The 27,846-nt window shown below is 52.3% G+C and overlaps 1 protein-coding gene across 1 annotated transcript in view; it reads right to left on the bottom strand.

Moving 5' to 3' along the window:
• MMP17 (matrix metallopeptidase 17) overlaps nucleotides 1-14,804 on the bottom strand; it is an 88,879-nt gene extending 74,075 nt beyond the window's left edge. The window contains exon 1 of the mRNA XM_080406468.1: nucleotides 12,605-14,804. Coding sequence (XP_080262594.1) covers nucleotides 12,605-12,733 — 129 coding nt within the window. The 5' untranslated portion in view covers nucleotides 12,734-14,804. The remainder of the gene's footprint in view (nucleotides 1-12,604) is intronic.
• Nucleotides 14,805-27,846: the final 13,042 nt, after the last annotated feature.

Genomic DNA, 27,846 nt, shown 5'->3' with positions numbered 1-27,846 from the left:
CTGCAGCCCAGAGAAAAGCAGCCATCTGGGCCCTAACAGACAGGTCATTTAATGAACAAAGGGAATTTTCTAGAGAAGCTGGAGAAATGCAACAGTCTGAATAAAAGAAGTGGTAACCCCTCTGATCCATCCAGGGGCTGCAGGAAGACAGCAGCTTTCAGGGAGTGCTGAATACCGGGTAACGCTCCGTCCTGTCTAATTAAAGGCTGAAGCAGGAGATGGGCTGGAGTGGTGGGAAGCAGGAAGAAGCAGGGTGGGCTGGGGGTGAAGTTCAAGGTTTTCTGTGCCACAAAAAGCTGAGGCAGCTGCCCATGACAACAGAAGCAGCCACCCTGGCAGCACCCTCTGCCGAGGCACCAACTTCAGCACCTTTGGGGATGGAATTTACATCAGTAAGTCCCCTAGGAGACTTTGCGTGCCCTCATCTTCATTCACAGCATACTCCCCTGCAGAAAGCACGCTTACTGCTCGTGTGACTGACAGAAAACCCTGGCGACTTTCCCAGGTCACAGCCCCAAAGTTCAGAGTACAAACCTGGCACCTTCACCCTCACTTCTGCACATCCACCACCAGCTACAGAAAGTTCCTTTCCTTTCTGCTCTTCCTCATAGAAAAACCATCATCACTCCTAATTCAATTTGCAAGTACTTTCTCATCCCATCGTTTTGTGCTCTGCCACATTTCATAACCTTCTTTTGCACGCTTGCAGGCAGTGCTCGCACTTCTCCTGGGGCTGGCAAGCAGGTCTCTTTTGAAGTTCTTCCAGGTTATTGAACTACTATGTTAATGCAGCTTGTTTCCCATCAGTTGAGGGCAGAGTGCCGGGGACATAATTTATTTTCCATGTTTATTTATGTCAGGAGAGTCCTAAAAGGATTTGTTTGCAGCTGCTTCGGTTGCTGCTCTTGCCGAGGTTAACTCCTGCCCCGCTGTGTGCCAGCAAGTCAGGCCCAGGGAGACTGGAGTCCACTGTCTCCTTCACGCTGTGGAAAGAACTAATTTCTTTTGTGCTTCCTAATGAGGAGCAGAATCATCCTTTTTTTCTGGCTAATAGGCCCTTATGCCCCTGGAAGGCAAAGCAAGCTGGGAACCAGCATGGATCCCTCAGTCCTACACCCCTGCTTCTGCACATCCTCAGAGAAGGGACCGTTTGGTCACCTCCTTTTCGGGTGGCTTGAGCACGTCCCATCCGCACCCCCACATTAGGGTCAGAGCAGACAACAGTGTTGCTCCCACGGTGTGTGGGGTCCCCAGAACGAGCTCCTGTTCCAGAACTATATGGATGGAGAGCCGTAAGCCCTTGAAAAATGGAGGTTTCTGGATTATACCAACAGAGCGATCCTCTCTGCCCCTTTCGTCCTCACGGAGAAAGCAACAGGGTACATACTTTACTCCACCACCTTTATTACTATTAGTTCTCCAGGCTCAGTCATACCTGCAGGTGGTCACTTTTTTATTGCTATCAACAATATACAGCCCCAAATTGCAGACTGAGATGACCTCTCCTGCACCAGCCCCTTCTCAGGGCTCCACACCAGCCCTGGTTCATCCCCCACAGATGATGGCCAGGCTCTGCACCTTTTCTCAGGTGGTCCAAGCCCACGGCATCACCTCACTCCCAGCTGCTACCCAGCAACTTCCAGCTCTTTGGAGCACCCCAAGGTGATGTGCTGGGGAGCCGGCTGCCAATGAGTTTTCTCATCTACCTGGGAGGAGGGGAGCATGCTGAACCGATTTCCCCTATTGTCCTCACAACCATCTGGGCAAAGAAACATTTGTTGTTTTGTGATAGATCCCTGTGGAGGCCGTTCAGGCATCCCACCAGCTTGCACAGCAGAGCTGGCAATTTTGCCAGAAACTCTGCTTTAAGGAGTTTTGCAACATTAATTAAATTTCTGCAGTTGTATCTCTTGGCTCTGAATAAGACCCGAGACTCTCTTAGCATGTAAGGAAGGTCTCAGCTCCTTGTTCCCATCCAAAGCCGGCTCTGAACAAGTCTGGCTTCCAAGGCTGAATTCCCTGTACACAACATCAGAAATTCAGTCTTGTCCCCAACCAAAAGGAAATGAATTCAAGACTATCAGGGTTCTGACACAGTACGGGTCTAAGTAACCTAGAAGCTGAGAGATGATCCCACAGCTACAAAAAAAAAGCAGATATCCTTACCCAGAGAACCGATTCCTCTAAATAAGCAAAAATGAGATCAGTGATCATGCAGACAGGCACAAGGCAGGAGGGACAGCAAGCCACCCCAAGGACTCTGGGTGAATTTGACACAAAACCCCCACAGCTCCAGCTCCCTTTCACGTCCAACGCACACAGCCCCTGCCTTGGGCTGGCACCAATGACCCGGCATGGCTGGGCTGGTGTAGGCACTGCTTTCCAGGAAAGCATGGAAGGAAGAGGAGCTGCCAAGCCTGGGAAATGCAGGAGGACACAGGTTGATTTTTAATGATTAGAATTCTTTAGAAATTTAAAACAGAGGCTGTTTTTTTCAGGAACAGGATATTAATAAATGAGATAGGAGGGAAATGTGAAGAAGACAAGGAGAACATTAACTCAAGGAAGCTGTGGGACTCGGGCTTCCTGAGCAGCAGGGCCAGATCCACTGCCTGGAGGTGGGAGATGGGCACGAGGCTCGCCAGGGTCCCGCAGGGCTGGGACACCAGAACAGAGGGTGGAACTCAGACCAATGGTGCCGGGCTGGCATTTCCCACGCAGCATAGTGCGATTTCTGGCAGCTATGATGGAGAGACCTGAAAGCAAGGTGGCTGGCGGGGCCAGAAGACGCTTGGCACCAGCACGTTCGCTCCAAGCCAGCCATTAATCATCGCCCTTTGTGGCCGGGGCTGCTGCGTGCACCACAGGGGCCGTGCTGGGCTGCGGAAGCAAGGGCCAGCAGGTTGGCACCACGGTCCCGTGCGCACGTTCACCCGCTGGCGTTCCCAGGAGGTGGCCACAGCAGCATCACACCTTCCTGGGAGCTGCCGGGCCACCGCAGGTGGCAGGGCTCTGGGTGCGGGGCACCCACGGGCTCAGCGCCACTTCAGGGAGAAAGTCACAGTTTGTGCCACCGCCGATGTAGGATTTTGCTCTGACATAAATAGCCATTACTGCAGAATAAGGAGGCGCAGAAGACACTTTGCAGACTTTATCTTTTTAAAGCACGGCCTGCTGCCGCCACGCAGGGGTGCCTGCACCAGGGGCAGGACTGACCCCCCGCCGGGTACCTTAACGCCACGTCGCTCGCCCGCTGCCAACAGCAGCAATGCGAGGGCGCTGAGGCGCGGCCGGCGGGCACAGCGGGGGCCAGCTCAGCCCAGCCCAGCTCCGGCCATGCCGGCACAGGCCCGGCCAGCTCAGTCCAGCCCAGCCCAGCCCCGGCCAGCTCAGCCCAGCCCGGCACATCACCCTGCTCCCACGGGGCCATCCCGGCTGTGCTCCCAGTCTCCACAAGAGGGCAGCAGCACGACACCGGCCGCCGGCCCCTGCCACCACCGCGGCCTCGGGGCGGCTGCAGCCGCGGGCTCGGGGGGCACCGGCCCCGGGGGGGGGGGGACAGCGGCTGATGCCCACCGCCCCGAGGAGCGCCCTGCAAAGGGTGGGCGCGGGGAGCCCCGCCGCGGAGCCCCGGCTCACCCGGGCACAGTTCGCTATGGCGCAGCCCCTCCGGCTCACGCTTTCCGAACAGCTCGGCTAAGGGCGAGGGGCTGCGGGGCGGGAACCGAGGGGCACCCACCATCACCCACCGCCAGCCTCTGCCCCCTCTGCACAGCCCCGGCAGGCAGCACGGCCCCCACCGCAGGGTGCTGGTGGGCTCGGGGCAAGCCCCGGTGCAGGGGAAGACCAAGTCGGAAAGAAATGGCCCAGTGTGGGCAGCCCCCCAGGAACAGCCGTCGGGGTCTGCAGGGCCCCCCCAGCCCGGGGGGCAGCCAGCAGGCCGGCGGGTGTCCTGGAGGCTGAGGTCACCCGGCAGCTGCGCCCAGGGCAGCCCCCGCCCCAGGAACGCTCCTCTTCCTCTGGCCCCGCGGAGCCAAGCAGCTGTCAAGAGCCAAACGGCGGAGCCCCGGCGCTGTACCTAACCGCAGGGAGCTGCAGCAGCGTTCACCGGAGGGCATCCCACGCCAGCCGCCCAGCCCCAGGCTGCACCGGGCACCCCTCGCCAAGGGAAGCCTTTGACTACCAGAGACCTGGTGCTTGGAGCTCCGGTCGCCTTTCAGTGAGCAAGGCGGTCGCATGGCCAGTGACTGCATCTCGTGCCCCAGAGCCCGGCAGAGCAGGCACTTGGCGCTCCAGGCTTTAGGCAGAGAATGAGAATTTTAGTATCTTCTGGGGTGAATTCTTTAACCCCGATGAGCTTGTAGAAGACTACTCAAATCACTGTTGCCCTGTTCACCGCCCACATGGGACCCTGGAGCGTGACAGCTGATCTCCTCTAGATTATCTTGATCTTGCTGGACATTGAGCAAGTGCACACCAAGGCACAAGGTGTATTAGGGATGCCAAAACAGCAACAGATTGTCTAATGGGGCTGTCATTCTGTCATGAAATATGACATGCATCCAGCCTGGGAGGAAGAACTGGATTGCTGTACAGTTCAGTGCCAGCTGAGGCCACACAAGATTATTCCTCATTTCAGAGTCTCATTGATCAGACCCGGAGGATACCTTTCTGCAGCATAAACAAAATGTGACAAAAGTCCCAAACCACCTACCTCTCTTTAGCTGCGCTTTATACGAAGCGCGTTGCCATTTCACAGGCACGTCTATGAGGGATTTCCCTTTTGTGAACCCAATTTCCTCTTGCTTTTGAACAAAAACTCCTCTCTGACATGAAGGATGCGAAGGTAGAGACAGCATGGCTTGGTACAGAGCAACGGGGAATTTGCCAAGTGGCAACAAAATGGAGAACAAACAAGAAAAATAAAAGCCTATTTAATGCGGAGCATTTATCAAAGGGGCAAAGATGCTTCTCCAGCAGCATCACTGACTCCCCTTCTGTTGGCGGACACGCCGGGGGGACACTATGAGCAAAAAGAAGGAAGAGCAATGACAAAGTAAACACAAGTAACAAGGTAGGAACAAGCCTACAGGTTGGTAAGAGCTCCTCACGCTCCCCACCACGCCACCCTATCAAAGGCGCAGCCTCGACCAAGCGCCAGCTAGGACAAAACTAACGTTGAGTGGATCTCTGGAGGAGATCCCACATGGTGAGCTCAAGGAAAACAGAAGAGTCATCTTTGTTTTGCTCTTCCTCAGTGATAAATGGAACCCGACACCCTTTCCCAAAGGCTGAATTCGTCAGCTCCAGAGCTTACAGGTAATTAGATCTGGAGTCATGGTGGGATTGTCTCTAGCAGTTATGGTACCATCTTGCTCCTTGCGCTTTCCTTGGGATCCTATAACCGAACTTCCCAGGACCTACAGTAAGACAAAAGAAGCATTTTCTTCTGTTATACCCTCCAGCCAAGCAGACCTCTGAGGTTTTGGTACTTATAGGCCTCTGGGAAGGCACTGCCTCTAGGATGGCTATGGAGAGCCCAGCAGAGCCACCCAGCAGGTCAGGGTACCAGGAGTCACAGCTCTGACTTTGAGGGAAACATGAAAATCTGTCTCATGAGACATACTTCAGCCACAGTACCAGCAGTAGTGCTTCTGCATGTGCCAACACTTTGCTGAGAAAAGCAAATCTTCATGAAGACGTGACTAATACATGGACAGCCAAAGCCTGAGAACAAGCAGTATAGCCTATAACTCACAGCATTTTGGGAAGTCTACAGCTGTCAATCAAGTGCACACTTCCTCAGATGAGCGTTTCCAGGCTTCCCTCTCAAAAGGGATCCCATGGGAAACCCCTTCCTCACACACCGGTCTTCTCCATCTTTTTATCCCGCTCAGGTCCCCCCCAGGGTTCAGCTGCTTCCTTGGTCCCGACACCACTCTCAGATCTGCTTCCTTAGCCTCAAAAATGCCTTGGACAGAGAGATCCTCGAAGTCTGGCAACAGCCTGTGAAGTCTCCTTTTGATCTCCTTGTAGTCTGCCATCTCCTGCAAGGGGCATTTGGTGGAAAGTAGAAAAATCCAGAGACAGGTGGTTTGGGATGGGAGCCCTGGGGAAGCTGTAAGGCAGTTAAATGCGCCCACCGGGGTGTAGGACAGGCAACTTCCACAGATGAGGATGAACCTGTGGATGAAGCAGTCCAGGCCTCTTATCTCCCACCAGTATTTTGGATGAGGGAACCTGTTGTCCTGCATCGTCACAGAAGGCTGTGTGTAGCAGGCTGCATAGGGGACAAATGCCGGAGCAAATCCAGGACGTGACAGCAGTGCCTGGGATGCCGGGTGATCTTCAGCAGCCGGGAGCTGAACCACAGGAGATGCCAGTTGGGCTTTGTGAAATGACAAGACCATGTAATCCAAACATGTCCATCACCTTCAAGCAAGGATCCTGTGACACACGTAAAATTGCTTTTGTTCACCCAAAAGATCAATATTGTCAGGATGAAATAATATGTCAGCTGGTGTGAAGAACTCTGCCTGACCACTGACAGTCAACGGGCAGAAACTCCCTCTTGAAAAAATATTTTAAAAATCCTGAATATACTACCACTTTCCAAATTGCTGTATTCAGACTGTAGATCATCTCCAGATTTCTTGGAAGAATGATTTTCTGTGCACGTGGTTTATTCTGATGCAGGAAATTCCTCAGATTAAATCGAGGTTTTTTTTCTATTAAATCATCACGGCTAATCAAACTGCCGGAGTCCCATCTGAAGACCATACTCCTCGGCGAACATCAGCATTTACTCCATGTCAGTTGAGGTAGGACTTTCCTCTGAACAAACCTGTTGTCAAAGACAGCTTCTCATTATGTTCATCTAAAACTCTCTGGTCCTTCGGCAGCTTCTTCCCCTCGCCCCCGCATGACAGCTTTGTTTTGCATGGGATTTAACTTTGCATGTGTGGTTTGGTGTGGGTTTTTTTAATATAACATCAAATCTCTTAATTCTCTGACCCAGAAATCAGAGACAATCCTCATAAAAATCTGGGACAAAGAAAACGCAGCTGCGTGCTCGCAGCAGCAAGAGCTCCCAAAACTCCCAAATCTACCCATTTAAAGTGGTTGTGATTAAAGAAAGCATTTTGAGAACTGTTGCTGTCAGATCTCGGGTTGTTCTGAAAGTAAATCCTTGGCTTTCAAGCACAGGTCTACTCTGAAAAAGACGCTTTAAAGAGTGACAACGCAGAGGCCCAGGTTTGCCACCAGCCGGTGATTCAGACCTGAGATGGGAGGGCTCTGCTGCCCACCATGTCACCTCCGTCACCACGCAGGGCACACCTGCCCCCACAGCATCCAGAGATGAAGGTTCTCCCAGCCGCAGCGCGACCTTTCCCAGCGCCGCACAGCCCACTCCTGCAGCACTTTTGCCAATGAGTAAATAATGAGAAATTAGCGCATGGCCCTGGCGATGAGTCAGAGAAACCGCCGCTGGCACTAACAAACCTGCAGGGACAAAGCAGGGTGCTGGAGGCATCCAAGCCCTGCGGTTTCCTGACGGCATCACCCATGTCATGCCCGTGCCACCCCCGTGTGTCTGGCTGTGCGGTCCCGTCGGTGAGTCACCCCCAGACACCCACTGGGACAGCCCCGTCCGACGGGCCAGGGCCAGGACCGTGCTGCCCGCCATGGCCTCCCCACGGGTTAGTTCGGCCAGGGAGACCCACACATTGCCAGTTGGGGCAGGCTGGCACACCTGGCCGCCCCCCGTGCGAGAGCCCGGGCGGTTTTAGGGGCAAAAGGAGGGCACAGAGATACAGCTCCACCGCATGCTGCCACCAGGGCCAGCGGGGGGGCAGTTGGACAGATCTTCTTCTGTCCCCCCAGTGCTCTGCTGCAGCACCCAAGGACGAGGCCAAGGTGGGAGCTCACCCACTCCATCCCCAGTGCCAACCCCAGGGAAGCCCCATGTGACAGCAGGGTCACCCCCACCCGTTCCAAACCCTTCCCTAACGAGGCAGGGTCTCATTAAGGAGGGTGACGAAGCCCAGCTGCCCTGGGTACCGCAGCCGTCGGGGCCCACGGTGGCCAAGCACAGGAGGAAATGGCATTGCTGTACCTGGAGCTCGGAGGTGCTCCCCCCGAAAGGGAAAGAGCAGTTCAAACCAGCCAGGGCTTTAATATCAGATTAAATGCTTTCACAGGAGCCTATTTGAAAGCTTCCAGACAGCCTTTTGTCAAGCCAATTTCATTTGCATTGTACTTTGGCTTCAAGAGATGCCTTAAAATGTAACCAGCAGCACTTTTTTTTTTTTTTTTTTTTTTTTTTTTTAACATGGTAGCCTAACTTTCTTGGATGGGGCTGGGATGGCCACTGCTCCATATGGGAAGGCAACAAAGTGTTTTAAAGGCAGAGGGTCCAAGCAAAGCTCTCCTCTCCGATGCTGATGGCCTGAATGCATTATTGTTTAGGGAATCTGTTGAGCATTTTGTCCTCAAAGACTTGCCGTTTTAGAAGGCTGAATGAAGCTCCAACTGGGATTATCAATTTTTAATTTCCCCATTAGCAGAAACAGAAGGTTATGAGTCTGGTAGTTTCTCCAGCTAGAGGGAACAGCCTATTTCCACATGAGGATTTTACTTTAAGAGGGCTAGTTATCCCAAGCCTCGGACCGGGAGGTAAGCCATGTCTCAGCACTGCAGCAGTTCAGGAGTTCCTGGCTGATCCCCGGCCAGGTGGGAGCAGGAGGGCGGCTGAACCAGGACGACGTGCAGCTGCACGTGGGCATCTGGCAGGGACAGCAGCAGGGTGCTCCTGCCCTCTGGCAGGCAGGAAAAGCGACCCAGAAAGAGCAAGAGAGAGCCCCTTCCCCAGTCATGGGCTGGCTTCTACTTTGAAATTTGGCACCTGGTAGACACAGGGCACAGACTCGTAGGAAACTGCTGCTCCTCCTGCCCCTCCGCTCCCTGATGTGGGGACACAGAGGAACCTCTGTTTGTCCCCCAGCCCACCACCGCCAGCCGGGAGGGCCCAGCATCACAGGGCTCTGTGCCACCCCGGCTCTCCCCACAAGTGCATCCTTGTCATTCAAATGAGAAGCTGCCACAAAGACGAGGGCCCTGCCCTGAACAAAGAGTCGCTTGGGAGTACAGCAGAGGGGGATGCGGGTCCGTGGTCTCCACCGATGAATGCAAATGCCTCCATCCCCTGGGAGCAATTTCTGAGGGAACAACAGAGACTGGCTTTGTGAGCAGGAGGCCGAGGGAGAGGCATCGTTCATACGCAAGCCCCCAGGAATGCCCAGCAAGCCCCAGCTGGAGAAACGCCTGGGGGGCATGCACAGATGTCCTCATCACCCCTAACCACGAAGTCAAGAAAAAGCAGCTCAGTCTTTTTTTTGCACCCGTGCTTTTGCAACCAAACTAAAGCTTTCCTAGCACTCCCGCATCCCTTGGCCACTGACGCCAGAGCCCACATCCACCAGGGCTGATCTCAGTGATGCCACCACCACCACCTCACCATCAGCTCCCATCCTGCAACCCCAGCGCCAGGGGAGAGCATCTCCTGAGGACAAAGCATCCCCCTCGGGGCCAAGCTTGCTCAGCACTGGGCATCAGTCCATCCCAAGCTGCAGCTTTCGCCTGGTGCCCAGTGTCCCAGCACACGGCTGCCGTACCCGCAGCGGGCAGTAACGCAGCCCAGCGGGCAGCAGCTGCCTGCTTAACAGCCAGCTCCTTTACAGACCAGCTGGGCTCCAGGTCAGCGCCTTCAGTGCAGACTCCACTGCGCCAGCTTTTCTGAAAAATAAAACTTGAAGGCAGACCTCCCTTCAGGCCTGGTTCAAAGCCCAGCAAAGTGAGAGCTCTTATTACTCGGTTACTACTAATGTATATAAAGTTTTGCTGCTTACACCTCTGAGACGCTCAAGCCCAACAACCATAAAAAGATGCAATTCGTGAACGCTGGGCACTGCAGTGAGGAGGGGTTGGGGGGGTTACTGTAAAGGCAGCAGTGCAAAATGCAAAGTAGTAAATCTCAAAAGCAATGTACTGAAATTCAAGGGAAACACTCGAGTCAAGCTCTGTTCCATCTGCTATTTTATGCTCTCTTTGTTAGAGTAGCTAATGGAGAACAATAAAAACATTAATAATCAAGCTAGATTTATAAACTGGGCAGGATATTCCACTAGTAATGAAATCTGGAGAATCATTCAATATTATATTGCTTTGGGCAGCACTCTAACAAGAACTGCCTTTGAATTATAGCCCTCTTTCGTTTTGCTGAACTTTAATGTGGCCCAGCATCACTGTTTCATTTAAAACAAACCCTATAGCAGGACCGGAGCTGAGGACACAGCTCAGAGGCACAGTCCTGCTCGGCACTGAAAGCCTCTCAGCTGCAAGAGGGGAGTATTTGGGATGTAAAGGCTCTGTTGACATTGTGCTCTATTTACAGCAGAGAATTGCTGGATCTAATTTTCAAAGGTTAGCGGAGCTTTCTATTGCCATGCTTTCATGCTTCCTGGTTTTCAAATATTTGGTTGAAATGCATCACAGATCTTTAATTTCTTAGTTGCTTCATAAAGTGGATGTCAAATAATACTTCTTACTCTCACTTCCCACACAGTGGTATTTTCTAGACAAACACCTCTGAAAATACCTTGGCATTTTCTGCTCCCTGCTGCTTATTAGAGGGCATAAGCACAAACCTGCTTCACAGCAACCTCTCCACAATCCCCTTCAGCACTGTTTCGAGCCAGAGAGATGCATTTGCCCCAGCAAGCACACTCACCGAAGGGGGGGAATCACCCAGACACCTATCTGAGACCATCCACTCTGCACTTCCCAGCCTAGATAGGGCTTGGTCTTAACGTAGGACTCCCTGACCCCCTGCTCCTGCAGTTCACTTCTGCACTGCTGCCACCAACCCCGGCACCTTTTGCTTTGCGAGACTGCCACAGCTCTTCAGCATTTGAGCTACTGCTCAAATCCAGTCCAGGACAAAAAAAGGTACCTTAATGCCTGAAAGTTGTCAGTGATAACTAATGAGCCCTCTTGAGTATTAACATTTAGCCTGTAAAAGCTGAGTGCAACATGTACGGTAGCAAGGGTAAAAGCAGGTCAGAGACAAAGCTTGAGTCAAATTGATCGGGGCAGAATACACCAATTCATGCGCCGTTTGCATGAAATATTAATTCCAGCTTTAACATTTAGAGGAAAGCAAATACACCATAACGATGCAGACATACCTTATTTCCCCCACATTTTCCCTTCTGCTAGGAGCCGATGGGGAACAGTGTGCTTTGTCCTTCCCGGCAGGTGTTTGGGTAAGAGCCTGCGAGCCAGAGCACGCGCTCGGTGGCCAAGCCTCGGCGGCAGAGGCAGCGTCCTGGCGCACTGCTCCATGTGAGCCCTGCTCATTAGATAACCCTGCCGTGCTGCAAATCCTCCCTCCCTCCTTCACAGCAGCACACAGGCAGCAATTTGAAATCCGCTGAATTTCAGGGAATTTCTCCAAACTGGCGGGACCAGCCCCAGGACTGCTGCCCACACCCAGCCTCCGCCAGCTTTCCCACACCCAGGTCTGACACAGTCCTGGGGCTTCTCTGAGCTACGGCTGGTATCAGCTACAAGAAACTTTTCCTCCTCCAGGAGGAAAGCCTCCATCTCTCCCCTCTCCAAGAGGACGGCGCGAAGCTGTGCTGACCTGCTGGCACCGTGACCTGGCAGGGACACGACCCAAGCCCTCGCTGCTTGCTAAAACCTGTCACCCCCCTGCAAACCGAGCAGGCACCTGTGAGCAGAGAAGCCGGACCACAAGGATGCCCACACAGATCACCGCAACGAAGTCAACCCTCCACCTGCCGCCGGCGCAGAGCAGCCCCCAGCGCATCCCCGAGCTCGCCCCGGCCCTCAGGGATCGCTCTTACTCCAAACGAGCCATTTTACCGGGCTTGCTGGCAGGGGGTTGTGTGGCTCTGCCGCAGGCAGGGAGCCCTTGAGGGAGGCCAGCCTCTCCCAGCGCCTCAGAAACCACCATCTCCGTGTGAGGGCTGCTGGGGCCATCTCCCCGCGGATGCTGGGCTGGGGGAAAGTTGGGCATTTTCACACCTCGGTGCGTGGTGGGTGCAGGGGGGCACGGCGTGCGGGCAGGCACCGGGTGCGGGTGCGGGGGGGGGGGGGGGGGGGGGGCAGCGGTTGCAAGGGAACGCACCGCACACCGGCTGGAAGGGAGGGGGGTGCCAGGCTCCAAAAGGGATCCGGGCAGTGGGTGGTGGGGGGCACTGGGTACTGAGGGGGTAAATAGTCCCTGCCCTGGGCGCGGCGGGGGTGGGGAGCGGCACTAGATGCAGCGAGAGGCACCACGCAGAGTGCTGGGGGTGAACACCGGGTGTAAAGGGGCACCGAGCAGCGGGTGCAAGCTGAGGGCACTGGCTGCAAAGGGGGCCCGAGCGGCGGGGTGCTCCGGGGAGCGTTGCTGCCGCGGGGGCTCTCCCAGCGCCGCGGGCCGGCCATGCCCGGGGACGGGGGGAGGAGCGGGGGGGCAGCGAGGCGGGTGCCGGCTTGGGGGGGGAGCGGAGGGTCGCGGGGGTCGCAGGTAACTCACAACTCCCCGGGTGATGTCGTCCGCCGCGGGGGTCGGCGCCGCGGGCGCTTCTTGCCACGCCAGCCACAGGGCGACCACGAGGAGCATCTCCCGGCGGCGGGCGCGGTGCCGGGCGGCGGGGCTCAGCATCCCCCCGCGCCCCGCGCCGCCCGCCGCCCCCCCCGGCAGGGCCCGGCCCCGCGCTGGGCTCCGCCGGGCCGCCGGGCTCCGCGCCGCATCCGCGCTCCCGCCCCGGGCTGCGGGCGCCGCCGGGGAGGGAGGCGGCAGGCGGGGGGTGGGCTCCGCTCCGCGCCGCTCCGCCGGGCCGGGAGGCGGGGGTGGGCTCTGCTCCGCGCCGCCGGGGGGGCGGGCTCCGCTCCGCGCTGCGCTGCCGGGGAGGCTCCGCCGCCGGGGCGGCTGCGGGGTCACATCGCCCCGCTCCCGCACCCCGCGGAGCGAGAAAGTTGCTTCGGGCGCTGCCGCGGAGCGGAGCGCGTCTCGGCTGCTGCTGCCCGGGGCCGCCGCGGGGCCGTGGCTGCCATGCACCCCTCTGCCTCCGGCCGGCGGAGAGCCCCGACCAGCGGCGGCGGTGGCGGAGGAGGAGGAAGGATGGTAATGAGGGGGGCGGTGTCAGGGCTCCGGCGGGGAGGGGCGGCACAGCGCGGTCTGGCCGCGGCGCTGCGCTGCGCAGCACCGGCACCGGGCACCGGCACCGCTCCCGGCGCGGCTCGCAGGGAGGGCTCAGTCCCGGGGCCGGTTGCGGCCCCTCTCAGCGCTGTGTTCGCCTGCGGCTGGAGCGCCCCGCGCTGCCGACACGCTTCTCCCCCGGCACCACCATTTCTTCAGCGCCAGCCGAGCCCCCGAGCCCCCCGAGGCGCCGTGGGCGCAGACCGGGAGGCCGGTGCGTCCCCCAGCGACACCCAGTCCCGGCGCTGGTCCCCAAGAACTGCGTAACGGGCTCCGCTGGCCGCGGCAGCCTGCCTCCCGGAGCTGTGAATCTGCCACACTGTGACAGGCCAGATGGCAGGGGACACCCTGGCACCTCCAGCTCCAGCCGGTTCAGCATGAAAATGTACTTCAGACTTTGCCTTTCCCACCTCCTATTAGCACGTTAATATACTCAACAGCTTTGGAAATGAGCTTCAAAGTTGTTTTAAAACGGAAATTGTAAATGTTCTCTTTTTTTTTAAAAAAAAAAAAAGCAAGAAATGGAAATAATGAAGAACAGCAGAGACAAAAAAAATGCTTCAAGGTGCTGCTGGGGCAAAATTGGAACGGACATCGATATGGCACCGTCTGCACAAATGGATTAATTCAGCAGTCAACCGTAGCTGCTTCTGGAGATATTGAATATCAGACAGGACTTGAGCAAAGCAGTGGGGGAGGAAAGAAGAAATCTTTTTCTAGAAGAAACTGGTTAGAGATAATTGACAGGGAGACCTCACTTCCCACAGCTGAGCTCACACCACCCTGGGTCCCCGTGAGCTGGGCCAGAATTACTGCTCTGACACCAGAGAAATCGGAAGGAAAACCACTGGACTGCAGGGCTCAGAGCCTCACCGACTAGAGGTCTGTTGTAGCTCAAGAGCTTTGCTCCTTACTAAGGCCAAGTTCAGCTCCTTAAGATGACGAGCAAAGCCCACCCAGCCTCTGGGTCAGCACGTGCGGGGAGGGGGGGGTTGCAGAAGGCAGGAGCCCCCCGTGCCCGGCTGCCACGTGATGGGGCTGGCTGCTACCACTCAATGTTTCATTTTGCTCTGAAAATCTGCCCATGGCCACCTTGCCACAAACCCCCATCTCCCGGGGGTGGGCTCCCTCCCCTTTACAGGACTCCTCCTTCATGCATCTCCTGCCTCATCCTGTCTGCCCCGCAGGTGCTGCTGCTGGCGGGGGAAGATCTCTTTCTCACTTCTGATAACCACCACCCAGCGCCCCGATGAGATGAGGATTATTACTTGCTCTATTTCAGATCCCACTGCCCCAAGCAGAAAGCAGCAGTCACCCAGCACCCCTGGACCTCTCCTGGGTTTTCCAGCAGAGAAACATTACCCTGGGCAGTCAGGCCAGCCTGACATTGCTTAGCAACATCACATGTAGTAATTTCCTGCTAAGCAGCTCCAGAATCTCTTCTTATTAGGGATCATTTCTCTTGGCAGTTGACAGGACTGTGGGCAGCTAGGAGCCATTCTCAGGAGGAAGGCAGAGGCAGCACAGCCACACCAGCTGGGAGCAGCGGGCAGCAGCAGCACAAAATCTCAGCCCTGAGGACAAGCCTGCAGCCTTGGGGTGCTCAGTCTCTGCCCTGACCACCCTGCCAGGGTGAAAACTGCCAGTGCAGGTGCCCTGACATGCAGTGGGTTTGGGGTTATCCCTGACAAACGTGTCAGCGCCTGGAAACACTTCCTAGGGGTTTGGGGCTCTCTTATGACTGCTCAGCACAAAACCCCTCTGTCCCAACATGTGGCACATCTTGCATGCCAGCCCAGTCCCCGTGCTGGGCAGCCTGCAGCTCCGTACTCACAGTGCCACCTTCCCTGTGCTGGCCACACCACCCTGTAGCAGCAAGGTTACCTCAGCTGCCTTCCTCGTGTTTCTGGAAGATGTTGCATGCTCCACCCTGACCTTCAATCCCATTTTGCAAATGAGGGCAATGAAGGATAAAGGTTCATCATGGGCAGCCTGTGAGCTGTTAGACCAAAGATAAAGGCTGAGCCCGCTCCAGCTGGAAGAATTTTGCTCTTAATTTCAAGGGGCCAAGGTTTTAGGGCACATGCTACAACTTTTTCTTCACCTCCTAGTTCATCCTCTCACAACAGTACAACAGGGACAAAATCTTCATGGTTTCTATCAGACTGGGTGTTTTAAGTGGGTTGACAGCACGGCAAATGGAAGATGCTGCTCCACATCAAATGTACTTCAGTCTTTTTAGATTCTTTCCTATAGCATTACATGTAAGAGTATACCCATTTTTACCAAATGTAGAATATACTAAAACTCGCCTATCGCAGGAGAATATTTTCCCCACAGCTGTTTCTCACATACATGTATTACATACAGGCATGGGCTGTGATCACAGTTTTGGGTGTTTGTAGAACATTTTGCTGCAGCAAACTCGGCCCAACCTGCCAGCTCCAGCCTCCCACTGAAGAGCACTGTGCAGAAGCCCAGCTTCCCACCAGCAAGCCTTTGCACAGCCTCCTGCCTCCAGCGTACCAGGAATGAGTTTTATTCTGGTTGGGGTAGATCAGCTTTTATTAGAGCAGATGGTCAGATGGCCCCAAGCAGTGTCAAAAAAGGAAAAAAAAAATAATTAAAATTAGTGTCTTGTATCATCTATTCCTGGCAACAGCCCCTGCTGGGAAGGACTGTAACGTTAAGCTAGCTGCAGATATTATGAGAGGGAGCAGCACTGCCCAAACTGAGATTTTGAATCCTTTAGCATCAGTTGCTCCATGGCAGATGGAAATGTGTCCCCTGGAGATGGGCTTTTAACACTGAGCTCAGTTAGTGAGGGCTGGGTGGGCTCCCCACTTTCTTGGATGCAGGGCTGCTTACCTGCATGGAGGAATTTTGAACTCCTGGGTGGTCAGGACAGTTTTGTCTGCAACTTTAGGTGCTCGAGCTCTGCCTTGGCTCCCCCTGTGTGCAGCAGAAGGAGAGGTGTGCATGGGGACAGGAGAGCACCCATTGCTCTCCCCTGCTGACAGAGAATCCTGAGCAACCAGCTTCAGGGGGCAACGTTTCAGCCAGTGGAAATTAGATGAGGTTGGCGGCATCCTTGGCCCTGCTCAGTGAAGCCCCTCAGCTCATGGCTCAGGATTCCCACTCGCATCTCAGCTGCTTTGGTATGGACTCAGGTCCAGGGCTGTGATCCGTGCACCTTCCTCCGACTGGGACTGGAGCAGAGCCACATGCAAGGTAGGAGCTGAAGAGTTCTGCAGATCTGGCTGAGGCTTTTTTCAAAGAAAACGAACAGCCCCACAAAACTCTCAGACTTTTTAGGTGGCCAAATCCCACTGAATTTTCCAGCCTCTGCCTTCTGCAGCTGTCAATACCTGCTCTGTTTCACCATCTGCCCAGGTATTAGTTATTAGCATCTGTGTTGTGACAGCACCTCAGAGCCAGTCTTGCACCACAAGAGCCTGCAATGTGAATAATTATATACGCTCGATGGGTAGGTGCTCTGTCCGTACCCTAAAGCTATTCAATGTAATTCCCAACATATTTATAAACATTTTTAGCAAGCACTTGTAAAAGACAAGACAGCAGATTTCTATGCATTAATCAAAAGCTGTCACAAATTACAATACCAAAAAATGCTACAACCACGCTATGTACAAAAAGCAAAGAAATCCCTTAGTAGTTTAATTTTATTGCATGAGACCTCCTCTAACAAAACACTGCCTGGTCATCAAGGTCCAAAGAAATATCAGAGAAGATCTAAACCCTCAGACTGTTGTAGGGCATATATTCAACTTTAAGCATATGAATAGTTATGCTGACATTACTCTAACCAAATGAATGTAATGAAGGTGCATCTTTCCTTGGAAAGGTGGAAGCTGTGCACAATATAGTGAGGCAGATCATATGGATGCCATCAGCTCCTTACAGCTACAGAGAGCAGAGTTAGGCAATATGAAGAACCCAGTTACAACAAACTGAACTGTGAATATTTTTTCTCTTTCCTCTTTAGTCAATAAAAAACACCACCTCAATGGCACAGGTTTAACTCCACGCTCATGCCATAAGAACAATACAGGGGTAGATAGAGTTTTCATGCCATTCATTACCCAGGCAGGCTGCTGAATAGAATTTATTTAAGGAGGGAGCAGCATGATGATTTTAATTCTGTTAAGTGTAGCTTCCAAAATGCATTCTTTATGCTTTATTTGTTGCAAATGAATGACTCTGTTAAAACAGCATTTCAACACATTTTAGCCAAAATATTTGCTTTGCACAACAACAAAATACAGATAACTGCAATCATCTGTAAGTAAGAACAAGCAAATTGACAGACACAGCAGACAGCCGTTTACTGCCATACCTATAGTCTTTTTTAGCACAAAACTTTTATGCAAAACAAGAAGTGCTAGTAAAGCTGATTTGCAAGTTCACATTTCCCTGATCTGCCTGTTATTGTCAGTGTTTGGGGAAAAGCGGTAAACAAGTGCACTGTATTTGTTTTCTTTCCACATGCATTCCAAGCAAAATGCACATACTTCAAATTTTTTCACACTTGTGCATCAGGATGGTGAGCAGGAATTTAAAATGTCATTATCTTCTGTCTGTATGTGCTATGCGCAAGCTGGAGATTTTTCCTCTTGGTGTCTTTAGTATAATTAGCATGTATGACAACATTCAGACAATTTAATTTCCCAATTACACAGCTATACTGAAAATAACCTTTGCATTAAATATGCAGCAATTCTTATCAGTAGATACTCTACAGCTTCTTCTGCCCTGTTCTATCGCTACAGATGCTCATGTTTTGGCAAGCTGAGAAATGATAATTTTCTGCCCTATCAACCAGGGAGACAAAAGGCAGTGCCGCAGTGGAGTGGGGGCCTGGGCTGACACGGTGCCCCCTCTCTGGGAGCAGCCAGCACACGCGGTGCTCCCGAGGCGCAGCCACATAGCAGGGGCTTCTTGCTGAGCCCAAGCGGTGCATCGGTTTATGCTGCAAAGTGTGAGAATGAGGACACTTATGATCCTACCCTGCTGTTCTCCTAGAAGCTTTGGTAGCCATGGGAAAAATCAGTTACCAGAATCTAATTTGCTTGCTTGTAAGTAATATCGCTCAGACACTACTTATTTGCTCGCCTACTTTTAGGACTGATGGGTGACCAATGATAATGAAAAAAAATAATAATCAATCAATCACTTTTCTGAGACCAGTAGTAAACACCTAGTCACATATATGTTAATTATTACTCATGGGAAGTTTAGAATTATTTTTTTTTCCCATGGGCAAAAATGAAACCAAACAGGGCATTTACAGAAGGCTTGGGAGCATGCAGCTTTTTTTGCTTCCTTGTTCTCTTACTGTAAAACCAACCCACTGACATTTCTTCAATACCTTGTACGAAAGGAGGGAAGCCAAAATTAGAAGGGGTGGGAAAATCAGTGTTCCTGCAGGCCAGGGCTCCGGGGCGGAGGGATGCTGCAGAGGTGCTTGCAGTGCTCGTGGCCATGGGGTTTTGTTCTCTGCATAATCACACGCCGGCACAGAGGATCTCCAGCATCTCAGGGCCATCTGCCTGCCAGCTCCGCCAGCCAAGGCTGCACTAACCACCTCCCCGAAGAGCTCATCCCACTTGAGTCCTCTAACAACATGGCTTAGACCTCTCTAACTCACTTTAAGGTCTAAATTTTGCAGATTTCTCCAACATAACACCTGAAAAATGCAGCCTTCCCTGGCTTCCCAAGCAGCCGCAGCTCCCCCCGCTTGCCTCTCCCTGCGGCTGGGCCCCTGCATCTCCCCAACCACCCTGCCCCGCGGGTCCCTGCGTCAGGTGCAGTCGCAGGGGGCTTGGTCCAAGCCCGTCGCTTTGGCCATCGCTCTGCAGCCCTGCCCCAGCAGTGCTCTGCTGAACTCCATCTATTCGATCAGACACGAGCTACTTGTCTTTATTTCCAAGGCCTTCACAGATGACCCGGCCTTGTCTTTTGTTATTCATTTAGCATCAAGAAATCTGCTCCATCCTCCAGCTGGCCCTAAAACCAGCCTCTCTCTTCCTTCGCTAGGCTCGCAAACCACCACACTCACACTTGCTTCCACACTGTCTCTTCTGCCTGGGATTTTTTCCTTCTAAGCAAACCCAAGTCAGCCATGGTATCCTCCCTCTGCCTATAAATACACCCTATAAGGTCAGGACCACCCCTGGGAGTAATTTTTTCCAACACAATGACGCTCCAAGAAGCTAAGCAATACTATTTTGCAGTTTCCTTCATCTCCGTTGCTAGCAGTTGTGCCTTGTTTTGCATTTTCTCCTGGATACAAGAGCTCTTTTTCCCAAGTCTGTGAGGCACCTAACACGAGGTCATCTTCATCTACTGCTGGAGTCCCTTGATGCTACAGTAACGTCAGTGATGGGCACAACATCTAAGTACTCAGCTCACAGCCACATTGTCACCAAGCAGATGCAGGCACACGCTGCACTGCACAACACTGGCCACTTCTGCCTCCCCACTGCATCATATACTTCTCACAGAACAGTGTTTAAAGCATTAACACCCATGAATTATAAAACAGTACAAGAGGCACGTGTTCTCCAGGCTTAGCTTTGCTGCAAGTTTCACCGATACAGCAAAACCTCAATCAAGATCCTGTAATGGCGAGCCAGGCACAGGGACGGGCCAGACTGCCATGGTAAAGCACGCTGAAGTATAATTCTCTCTTCACTAGCAGCATTCCCATCTTTATTCCCATTGCTTTTTAATAACATTAACATAGTTTCAAACACTGTCTTTTTTAAACAGTGAAGAGAAGTTCAGAGGTTAATTAGCAAGAAGCAGAACATAGTCACTTTACTAAAAAAAAAAAAAAAAGCCCAACAACAACAAAAATATTAAAAGGTATAAACTAGAATTTTATGAAGTTTTACAGGGAAAAAAAATACTGATTTTAACATTATTTAAATGCAACAGACTGTCCTTTGGCTTAGGAAAACCATGAAACCTTTGACAAGCTTTTATAATGCTTTAATAAGTGTTTGTGCTTTCCGTCAGTCAGAAGACAGCAAATTATGTGACATCCATCAAAAGTCAGCAATCAGTTATATGCACACGTACACTGTATCCTACAGAGGCAGATAGGCGCTTCAGTAACGGCACAACATCTCATCAATTCAACCTAGCCATATATCTTCTTCCAACGTATGACATGTTGATTGGCAGCCTTTCTAGAGAGCTGGTTCACACATCCGGGGGATTTTGCTGGCAAGGTCAGCAAAGCTTGTAATGCAGCAGTTTCTGTCACAGGGTCATGGGTGACAAGCCAACAGACCTCAGCTGCATGCGGGGCTGCAGCAACCCCCACCTGCCAACGGCACATGCTGCACCAGAGGTGCTTGCCCCATTTCTGGTCCTTGCTCTGCTCTCTGTGCTGTGCCTCTTCCTGGTTTGCCCCAAAATCCTTCCTCTGCCCAACCCTTCCTATATCACCCTGCCAGTCCCTTGAAGTCCCTAATCAAGGAGGTTTGACTGCAGTGCTATGCCACGCTCCCCACCGAGATCAGTGTTCTCTTCTCAGCCCTGGCTGCTCCTCTTGGAGGCCAACAGCTTCTTCAGGTGCTGAGAGTCCTGGGTTTAACTCTGGAGAAATCCTGGTGTCCTTCACTTTTTAGTTCTGGGAACCTCACTTCTAGAGGGATGGGGGTTCAACAGAGAGCAACAAAAAGCATTCAGGTGTTCTGTGGGAACAGACTTCAGACTGACCATACCCATCTTTTCAAGGGAAAGTGTTACCAGAAAAGAAGAGGCAGGAAGGAAACTGTCTGTGAGGGCAGGGCAATAAGAAAGGAGATTAAACCAGAAGATGCAATTATGGGAAGCGGTAAGAACAGTGAAATATTGAGCCCCATTGCCTGGGAAGGCTGTGGGATCCCCACTACTAGACCAAGAGGCTCTCAGAACCAGCTCAGGCACGGCGGGCCACCTTCTTGCAGAAAGATCGAGAACAGTCTCCTGATGGCCTTCCTAGTCTTGTTTCATATTTTATTTCCTCTGCTTTTCATCTGACCTGGATCTTCTTGCCTTTAAGATCTTCGTGAGGTTCAAAAGCTGAAGAAAATCAGCCATTAGCCTAAGGCCATTGTTGCATTCATAGAGATGCAGTCCCAGCTGCTTACCCTATATAACAGGATTTAGGAGACTGAATCTTCAAATTCAACTTTTTCTCCAGTAAGCAAAGAACTGTGTGGTGGGTTGACCTTGGCTGAAGGCCAGGTGCCCACCAAGATGCTCTATCACTCTCCTCCTCTCCCCAGCAGAACAGAGGGGAGAAAATAAGATGAAAAAATATTGTGGGTTAAAATAAAGGCAGTTTAATGAAACAATAGCAAAAGTTGCACGCGTGGAAGTGAAGGAAAATGAAAGATATTATTCTCTACTTCCCACCAGCGGGAAACGTCTGGCCACTTCCCGGGAAGCAGGGCTTCAGTTTGCGTAACACTTGCTTCAGAAGGCAAATATCATAAATAACGAATGCCCCCTCCTCCTCCTCCTTTCTCTTAGCTTTTACATCCAAGCAGACATAACACTGTACGCAATATCCCTTTGGTCACTTTGAGTCAGTTGTCCTGGCTATGTCCCCCCACCCCAGGATCTTGCCAACCCCCATCCCACTGGTTGGGGGGCGGGGGGGGGAAGGCTGGGGAGACAGCCCTGATACTGTGCCAGCCCTGCTCAGCCGCAGCCAAAGCACTGGTGCATCACCACCACCGTTCTAGCTACCAACACGAGCACAGCTCTGTAAGGGCTGCTACGGGGCTCCACCAGAGCCAGTACAAACCATTAAGATGTGTTTGAGCCTCTTGTTCGGATTCAGAGCTGAACACTTACCAAACTGCACATCCAGGAGTTTTCCCTGGCCCGGCCCGTTGCAAAGCCCAGCTGGCAACCACGGAACCTGTTCTGAAATGTCAGCAAAACCCAAGGATATTCTGGAGCCAGTGTTGCAAATTCAGGGCTTTTTCTTGCTATAAACAATTCATCTATAGGAAATACATTGCCCACAAACCTAACATGGCCCTTAGCAGAGCTAAGCACAAGCTAAGGGCAGCTGCCAGTGCTGCTGCTTCCTTGCTAATGCCTTAACAGAACGACCCTGCTTCTCTCAAGCAAAGCTATTCCAGTGCATCAAATGCAAACAAATCAATACTTGCAAGGCTTCTCTCTCCATAGCCTCCTCTAGACCTTCTCAGCAAAACTACAACCAATGGTGAGTTTAACCTGCTCGATCAGTCCTCCCCGCTTGAGCCTGCAGGGAGAACATCAGTTAAATAAGGCAAATGCTTAATATGAAACCTGTTCTTGGTGGCAAAACCTGTATTTTGCCTTTGTGGCTATCCTCACCCCTGGTGGTTTCCATCACGGTCAGAAATAAGTGGCTGCAGTTGGCAGAGGAAGGCTTCATTACCAGAAACACAAGGCAAAGACCCAGGAGGGACATTCTTCTCTTACTCTGCTCTCCCCTGGGTTGATGAAGCATGAAAATGAAAGCCCCATTCAGACTGGAAGGATTATGCCTCTGTATGTCAGAGCCATGTGAAATAAACAGTAGTGTAATTTATGGAGCAACTTTGGGAACTTAATTATTTCTCAGAATTCAACTTTGATGACTCCTTTCTACTCCCTGGGTCCTAAGCAGCTAGTTACGTTATGTTGCATTAGAAGCTGAAGCTGCAGCAGACAGAACAGCATCAAACCTGGGGCCAGGGGGGGACACAGGGCCCAGGGACGCAGCCCAGAAAAAAAAACCCTGAATGGTTTTTCTTTACCAAGAACAAACATAGGCAGTAGCACAGTACTTTGGAAATAAATTGTTCATGAACCTTCTGGCTCGAAGCTACCAGTAAATCTTCCTGTTTGCAATGACGCCCAGGTATATATGGCAAAAAATCTCACTGCTCTATTAAAGGTCTTACTGAAAAGTCTCCCTGCTTTACAGAAAAGCTCTTATTTACCCCTTGTGTCCTCAGAATAACAGATTACCACAGCTCCTGGCAATCACAGCACAGCTCAGCTCTGTGTCCACACAGCAGACTAAAGTGCATTACATAGATTGCAAGCTGTTACATAAACCAAACTTTTATTATGGTGGTTATAGCAGCAAGATGTCCAAAGGGATGCTTTATATACAGCCTCTCTCTCTGCTTAATCAAAGTACAATCAAATGCCTTCTTTTTTTTAAGCTTCACTAGAGAAATGTTTTATTATTTTTAAATTGTCCAATACTTAACCACTAATTCCCTATGTTATTAAAGCTTGAACGAGGGGACTAGGGTCTAGCTCTTGCAAATCCTCAGTCAATTGAGTTTGGGGGTTCTAAAGCCTCAGTGCCAAGTGATACAGACCTGAACTCATGGCAGCTGAACTGTCAGAAGACAGCTGTCGGTGGACAGGAGGCTCAGAACGGTCTGCCTTGGTTCGTTATTGTCCCTGTTTTGTCCCAAGAACGGGCAGCTGCATTGCTTGGGAGCAGGGCGGAGAAGGCGGACAAGCAGGGGATGCTTTAGCCTGGAGATGCCACGTGAGATTGGGCACAACCAGCAGCCCCCAGTCACCCAGACTTAGCAGCAGCAGCACCGTTTGTCAAAGGCTTCCTGAGGAAGGTACAGGACAGAGCAGGAGATGTTTAGTTAATATGGTAACGTGCCTGTGGAAAGAAATCAGGCTGCTACACCCAAGGTCTGGGGTCTCACATCCACTGGCTTCCAAGAAATACCCTGGTCCTGATCCACACCAGTGGCTGATGGTGCTTGGCTCAGCTGTGCCCTGCGCTGCGAGTGGGAGCTGGCAGGGGAGACAGGTGGGAGCTTTGTGAGGGGTGTGACACAATGGAGCACCTCAGACACCCCCTCCTGCCCACAGCGATGCACATTGTCCCAGGCGCCACCCCCCAGGAGCTCTCCGAGCACACAAATCCCCTCCCAGGGGACAGAAGCATCTTTCCCCTGCTCAGGGCCAGCCGGCTGTCTCCCAACAGTAAAGCTGTACTAATTGCTGTCTGATACAATTAGGTTTATTCCTACTTGTAATTTAATTTGTGCGGGAGTGCTAGTTCAGCACAGGAGTTCGCATGCATTTGTGGCTCCTTCAATTAGTGGCACTTTGTAGTCCCTCCGAGAGTGGCTGCAATAGAGCTTGCTCTCGTCCCTCCTGGAGCAGTACTCGGGGGGCAGCAGGTGCAGGGCTGGTGGGACAGGGACCTACTGGGGCTAACAGGACAGGGGGACCATCCGGGACCAGCCAACCCTGCCATGGCCCTGCATGGCAGCACAGGTCACCAGCCAGGAGCCTGCTTGTCTCTCTTGCCCCAAGGGCAGCTAGATTCAAGGGACAGGTAGAGATGGGTGGCAATGCAAAAAGGGCAAAAGTAGGAGAAAGGAAAAAGAAAGGAGCTGCTGAAAGAAGCCCGACATATATGGCACCCAAGGCAACCAGCCAAGGGCCCCTTCCCACAAGGTGTGCTGGCCCACAGGACTCTGGTGGCTCCCAAAGGGCACATGCTTCACTGAGACCACCAGCCAAGCCTAGATGGTGCTGTGCTTAGCGTAGGGAAAGGAGGAGGGAAAATACCCAAGAAGTAGAAATCAGAATATGATTAATGCAAAGCAGTATTTGCTGGTGCCCGTGATGTTTCACTGATCTTTATGTATTTCCTGTGGGATCAGGAACATCTTAGGTACCGTGGGAAGATAAGAGTCCTTGACTAAATAAGCAGCTCTCCTGACATCTATCTTTCACATACTTTGCTCTGCACACAGATAGTAAGCGTGGGAAAGCTACTGTATCCCTCTGACAAGCTTACCCTATAGTGGGAAAAAAAAAAAAAAAAAAAAAAGAAAAGAATATATAGTATTTCCTTAGCCTTAAAAAAACCCAAACCAACAACCAACCCTATTTGGAAAATAAGAGGCCTGTGGAGGTCCGATTTCAAATTCATCACACCTCCTGCCCCAGAGACATGCCTAAGGATGGCTACTTCAGAACACATAAAACTGTTTTCAAACTTAGCCATGTCCTGCCTGCTTCGCCTGATACTTGCTTGAAGAGCAGAGCATCACAGGGGCTGCTGCAATGACTTTAAAGGCAGAAAAGACCCCTTTGTGCCAAGGGAGGCAAGCAGTTGCTTAGAATGAGAGAGGCACCGCATTGTATCCACAGGGTATTTGACAGATAAAAGTGTTTTATTTGTAGAAACTAGCAAAAAAAAAAAAACAAAAAAACAAAATCCCAGAAGCCCACTGTCCTTGATAACTAGAGAAATTAAGATAATTTCTTGTGTTCCCCCTCCCCCCCGTAACTAATCTTGCCAAAATAAAACACTTTTCCTTCATTCTAATGCTTAAAGGACAGCCACAGAGATTTAACAGTTAAAATAGAACCATTTATTTCAAAAGGTTGTAGTAGAAGATGTATAATTTTAGTAGCTATTGCCTGTGGGCAGTGGGAAGAGAGCTGCTGAATGCACCATCAGCAAAGAGATTGAAGAGAGGCTGAAAAGGGGAGCCAGGAGAAGGCATTCACCTTCCCAAATGGGCCATAAACTCAAGTGACTGACTACAGCCAACTAAAAAGCAGGAATATTTCCATTGTGTATCAGAATCACAAGCAGGAGGCTTGCTGGAGCCCTGATGATGCTTTAGGGGACCATCTAACCGAAGAGCTGCTGGGCAGGGAGCAATGCAGTTCCACACACCACAGTCAGTGACTAGCCCCGTGCTGGGAGCTGAAGTGGGGGTAAACAGACATCTGTAACACCAAAGACCCCACACGTGTCTGGATCCAGCAGACCAGTTGATTTGCAGGTTTCCTGGTGCCCGCCTGAGCCCAGGAGCTCCCAGGGACCTGCCTCAGCCACCATGTTCCCAGCTGGGCAGCAATTGCAATGCTTGAAAAGAACTTACACCGAGTACTCGCAAGCAGAGGCATCATCGCACCCACACATTAGTGTTTTGCCATTAACCAGCACATACCGAAGGGACGGCCAGCCTGTCCCAGCAATGGAGTTGGGCCAGGCTATAGCCAGGCACTCACAGGCGCTTTGGGTGGAGGTTTTGTACCTCCCCAAGTGCCGCCGGGCTGACGTTCACCAGGCGATGCCCCCGAGACCACCCCACGGCTCCTGTGCCTTGGGAACTGGGAACAATGTGACTCCCCGCACACCCCCGACCTTCTCAGAGGCAGCCTGGTTATTTGGCATGAGTCCAGACACAAAATCCCTATCAAGCGCAAGAAATTCTCTCTTCACAAACCCTCACGGCAGGGGAGGGAGGTGCATGTAACTGCCCCAGCCAGGTGGGCTCCTTCAGCAGCCCAAGGCAGGCGGTGTGACCCCACAGGTGCCCACCACCCTCCTGGAGAGGGGCTGCTGCTCTTCCCAGCCACTGCCAGGTGGGACAGCACATTGTGTCGACCCAGCACAAGGTGATGAGCACAGCCCTGGGGCTTCAGATAACAGATTTATGCCACAAAAAAAGAAATTCAAACAAAAAGACCAGCTGAGCATATTTTCAGCATTAATAAATCATTTAGGAGTCAGGCAGATGCCCTGACATGGCTCACATGCCAGCTGACCCCAAGCTTAGCCACAGGAAAAAGCACATTTCAGTTGTGCCAGGCTTTGCTGGACGCTTAGCAGTTTCTGGAACCTGGGTCTCTCCCCAGAACTCTCTCAAATCCAGGTGATTCCCATCACTCGATGCTTGGGCTCCAAGAAACCTGTGTGGGTGGGAAGGAAGGATGGAGGCAGGATTTGGAGGTGGCAGTGTCCCAGAGAAACAAGTGACAGCACGGGCAGATGCTGCTGGAGAAGCAGGGGCAGGGGAGGCTGAGCACAAAGGCTTTTGCTCCTGCTGCAGGTACATTCATGTGGGCAAGACTGAGCCAAGGGAAACTGGAACCTCTTTCCAGGCAGCAACCAGGAGGAGAGGGAGCTGCACCTCCAACGCTTGTGCAAGCCATAAAAAGGAGGGAGTCCCTGCAGCAGCCCGCCGCAGTGCCTGTTGCATGCCTGGAGGCGTTTGAACTCAGTGACGCTCCACGCCAGCCGCATGCACTTTGTAGAATCAGGAGCCGAGCAGCAGCTCCTTGCTCGCAGATTTAGGTCACAGACTCATGGCACCTTCCATCGTCTCACCCAGAAAGCCAGTTTGGGATGTGTCAGGGCACCATTCCGCACCAGGCTCCTCATCTCCACCACGGCCAGAGCCACCCAGCCAGGGGGATGGGAGCCCCGCCAGGGCCCTGCTTTGCAGCCACAGCTGAGGTGCTGCTTTGTTGCTGCTGTTGGGTTTTTTCCCGTTTCCACTACACCACACCCCACACCCCCCCCCCCCGCAAGGCTTTTCCTTTCCCCTCACAGCCCCCATCAACTACACGACCACAATCAAGGGGACTGAAAATTTGCCATCACGTAAGAGCTGGAAATTCTTTCAAAAACTGCAGGGAGAAACCCGTTACTGACAGCGGTGACCGAGACGGGGGAAACAGACGCATAGTTTTACAGATTATGTACACAAATCGCACAGGAACACAGC

Source organism: Falco punctatus (assembly GCF_963210335.1).
Source record: "Falco punctatus genome assembly, chromosome: 1".
Lineage (NCBI taxonomy): Eukaryota > Metazoa > Chordata > Aves > Falconiformes > Falconidae > Falco > Falco punctatus.
The sequence above is the reverse complement of the archived record's forward strand: the minus strand, read 5'-3'. Positions and strand labels throughout refer to the sequence as shown.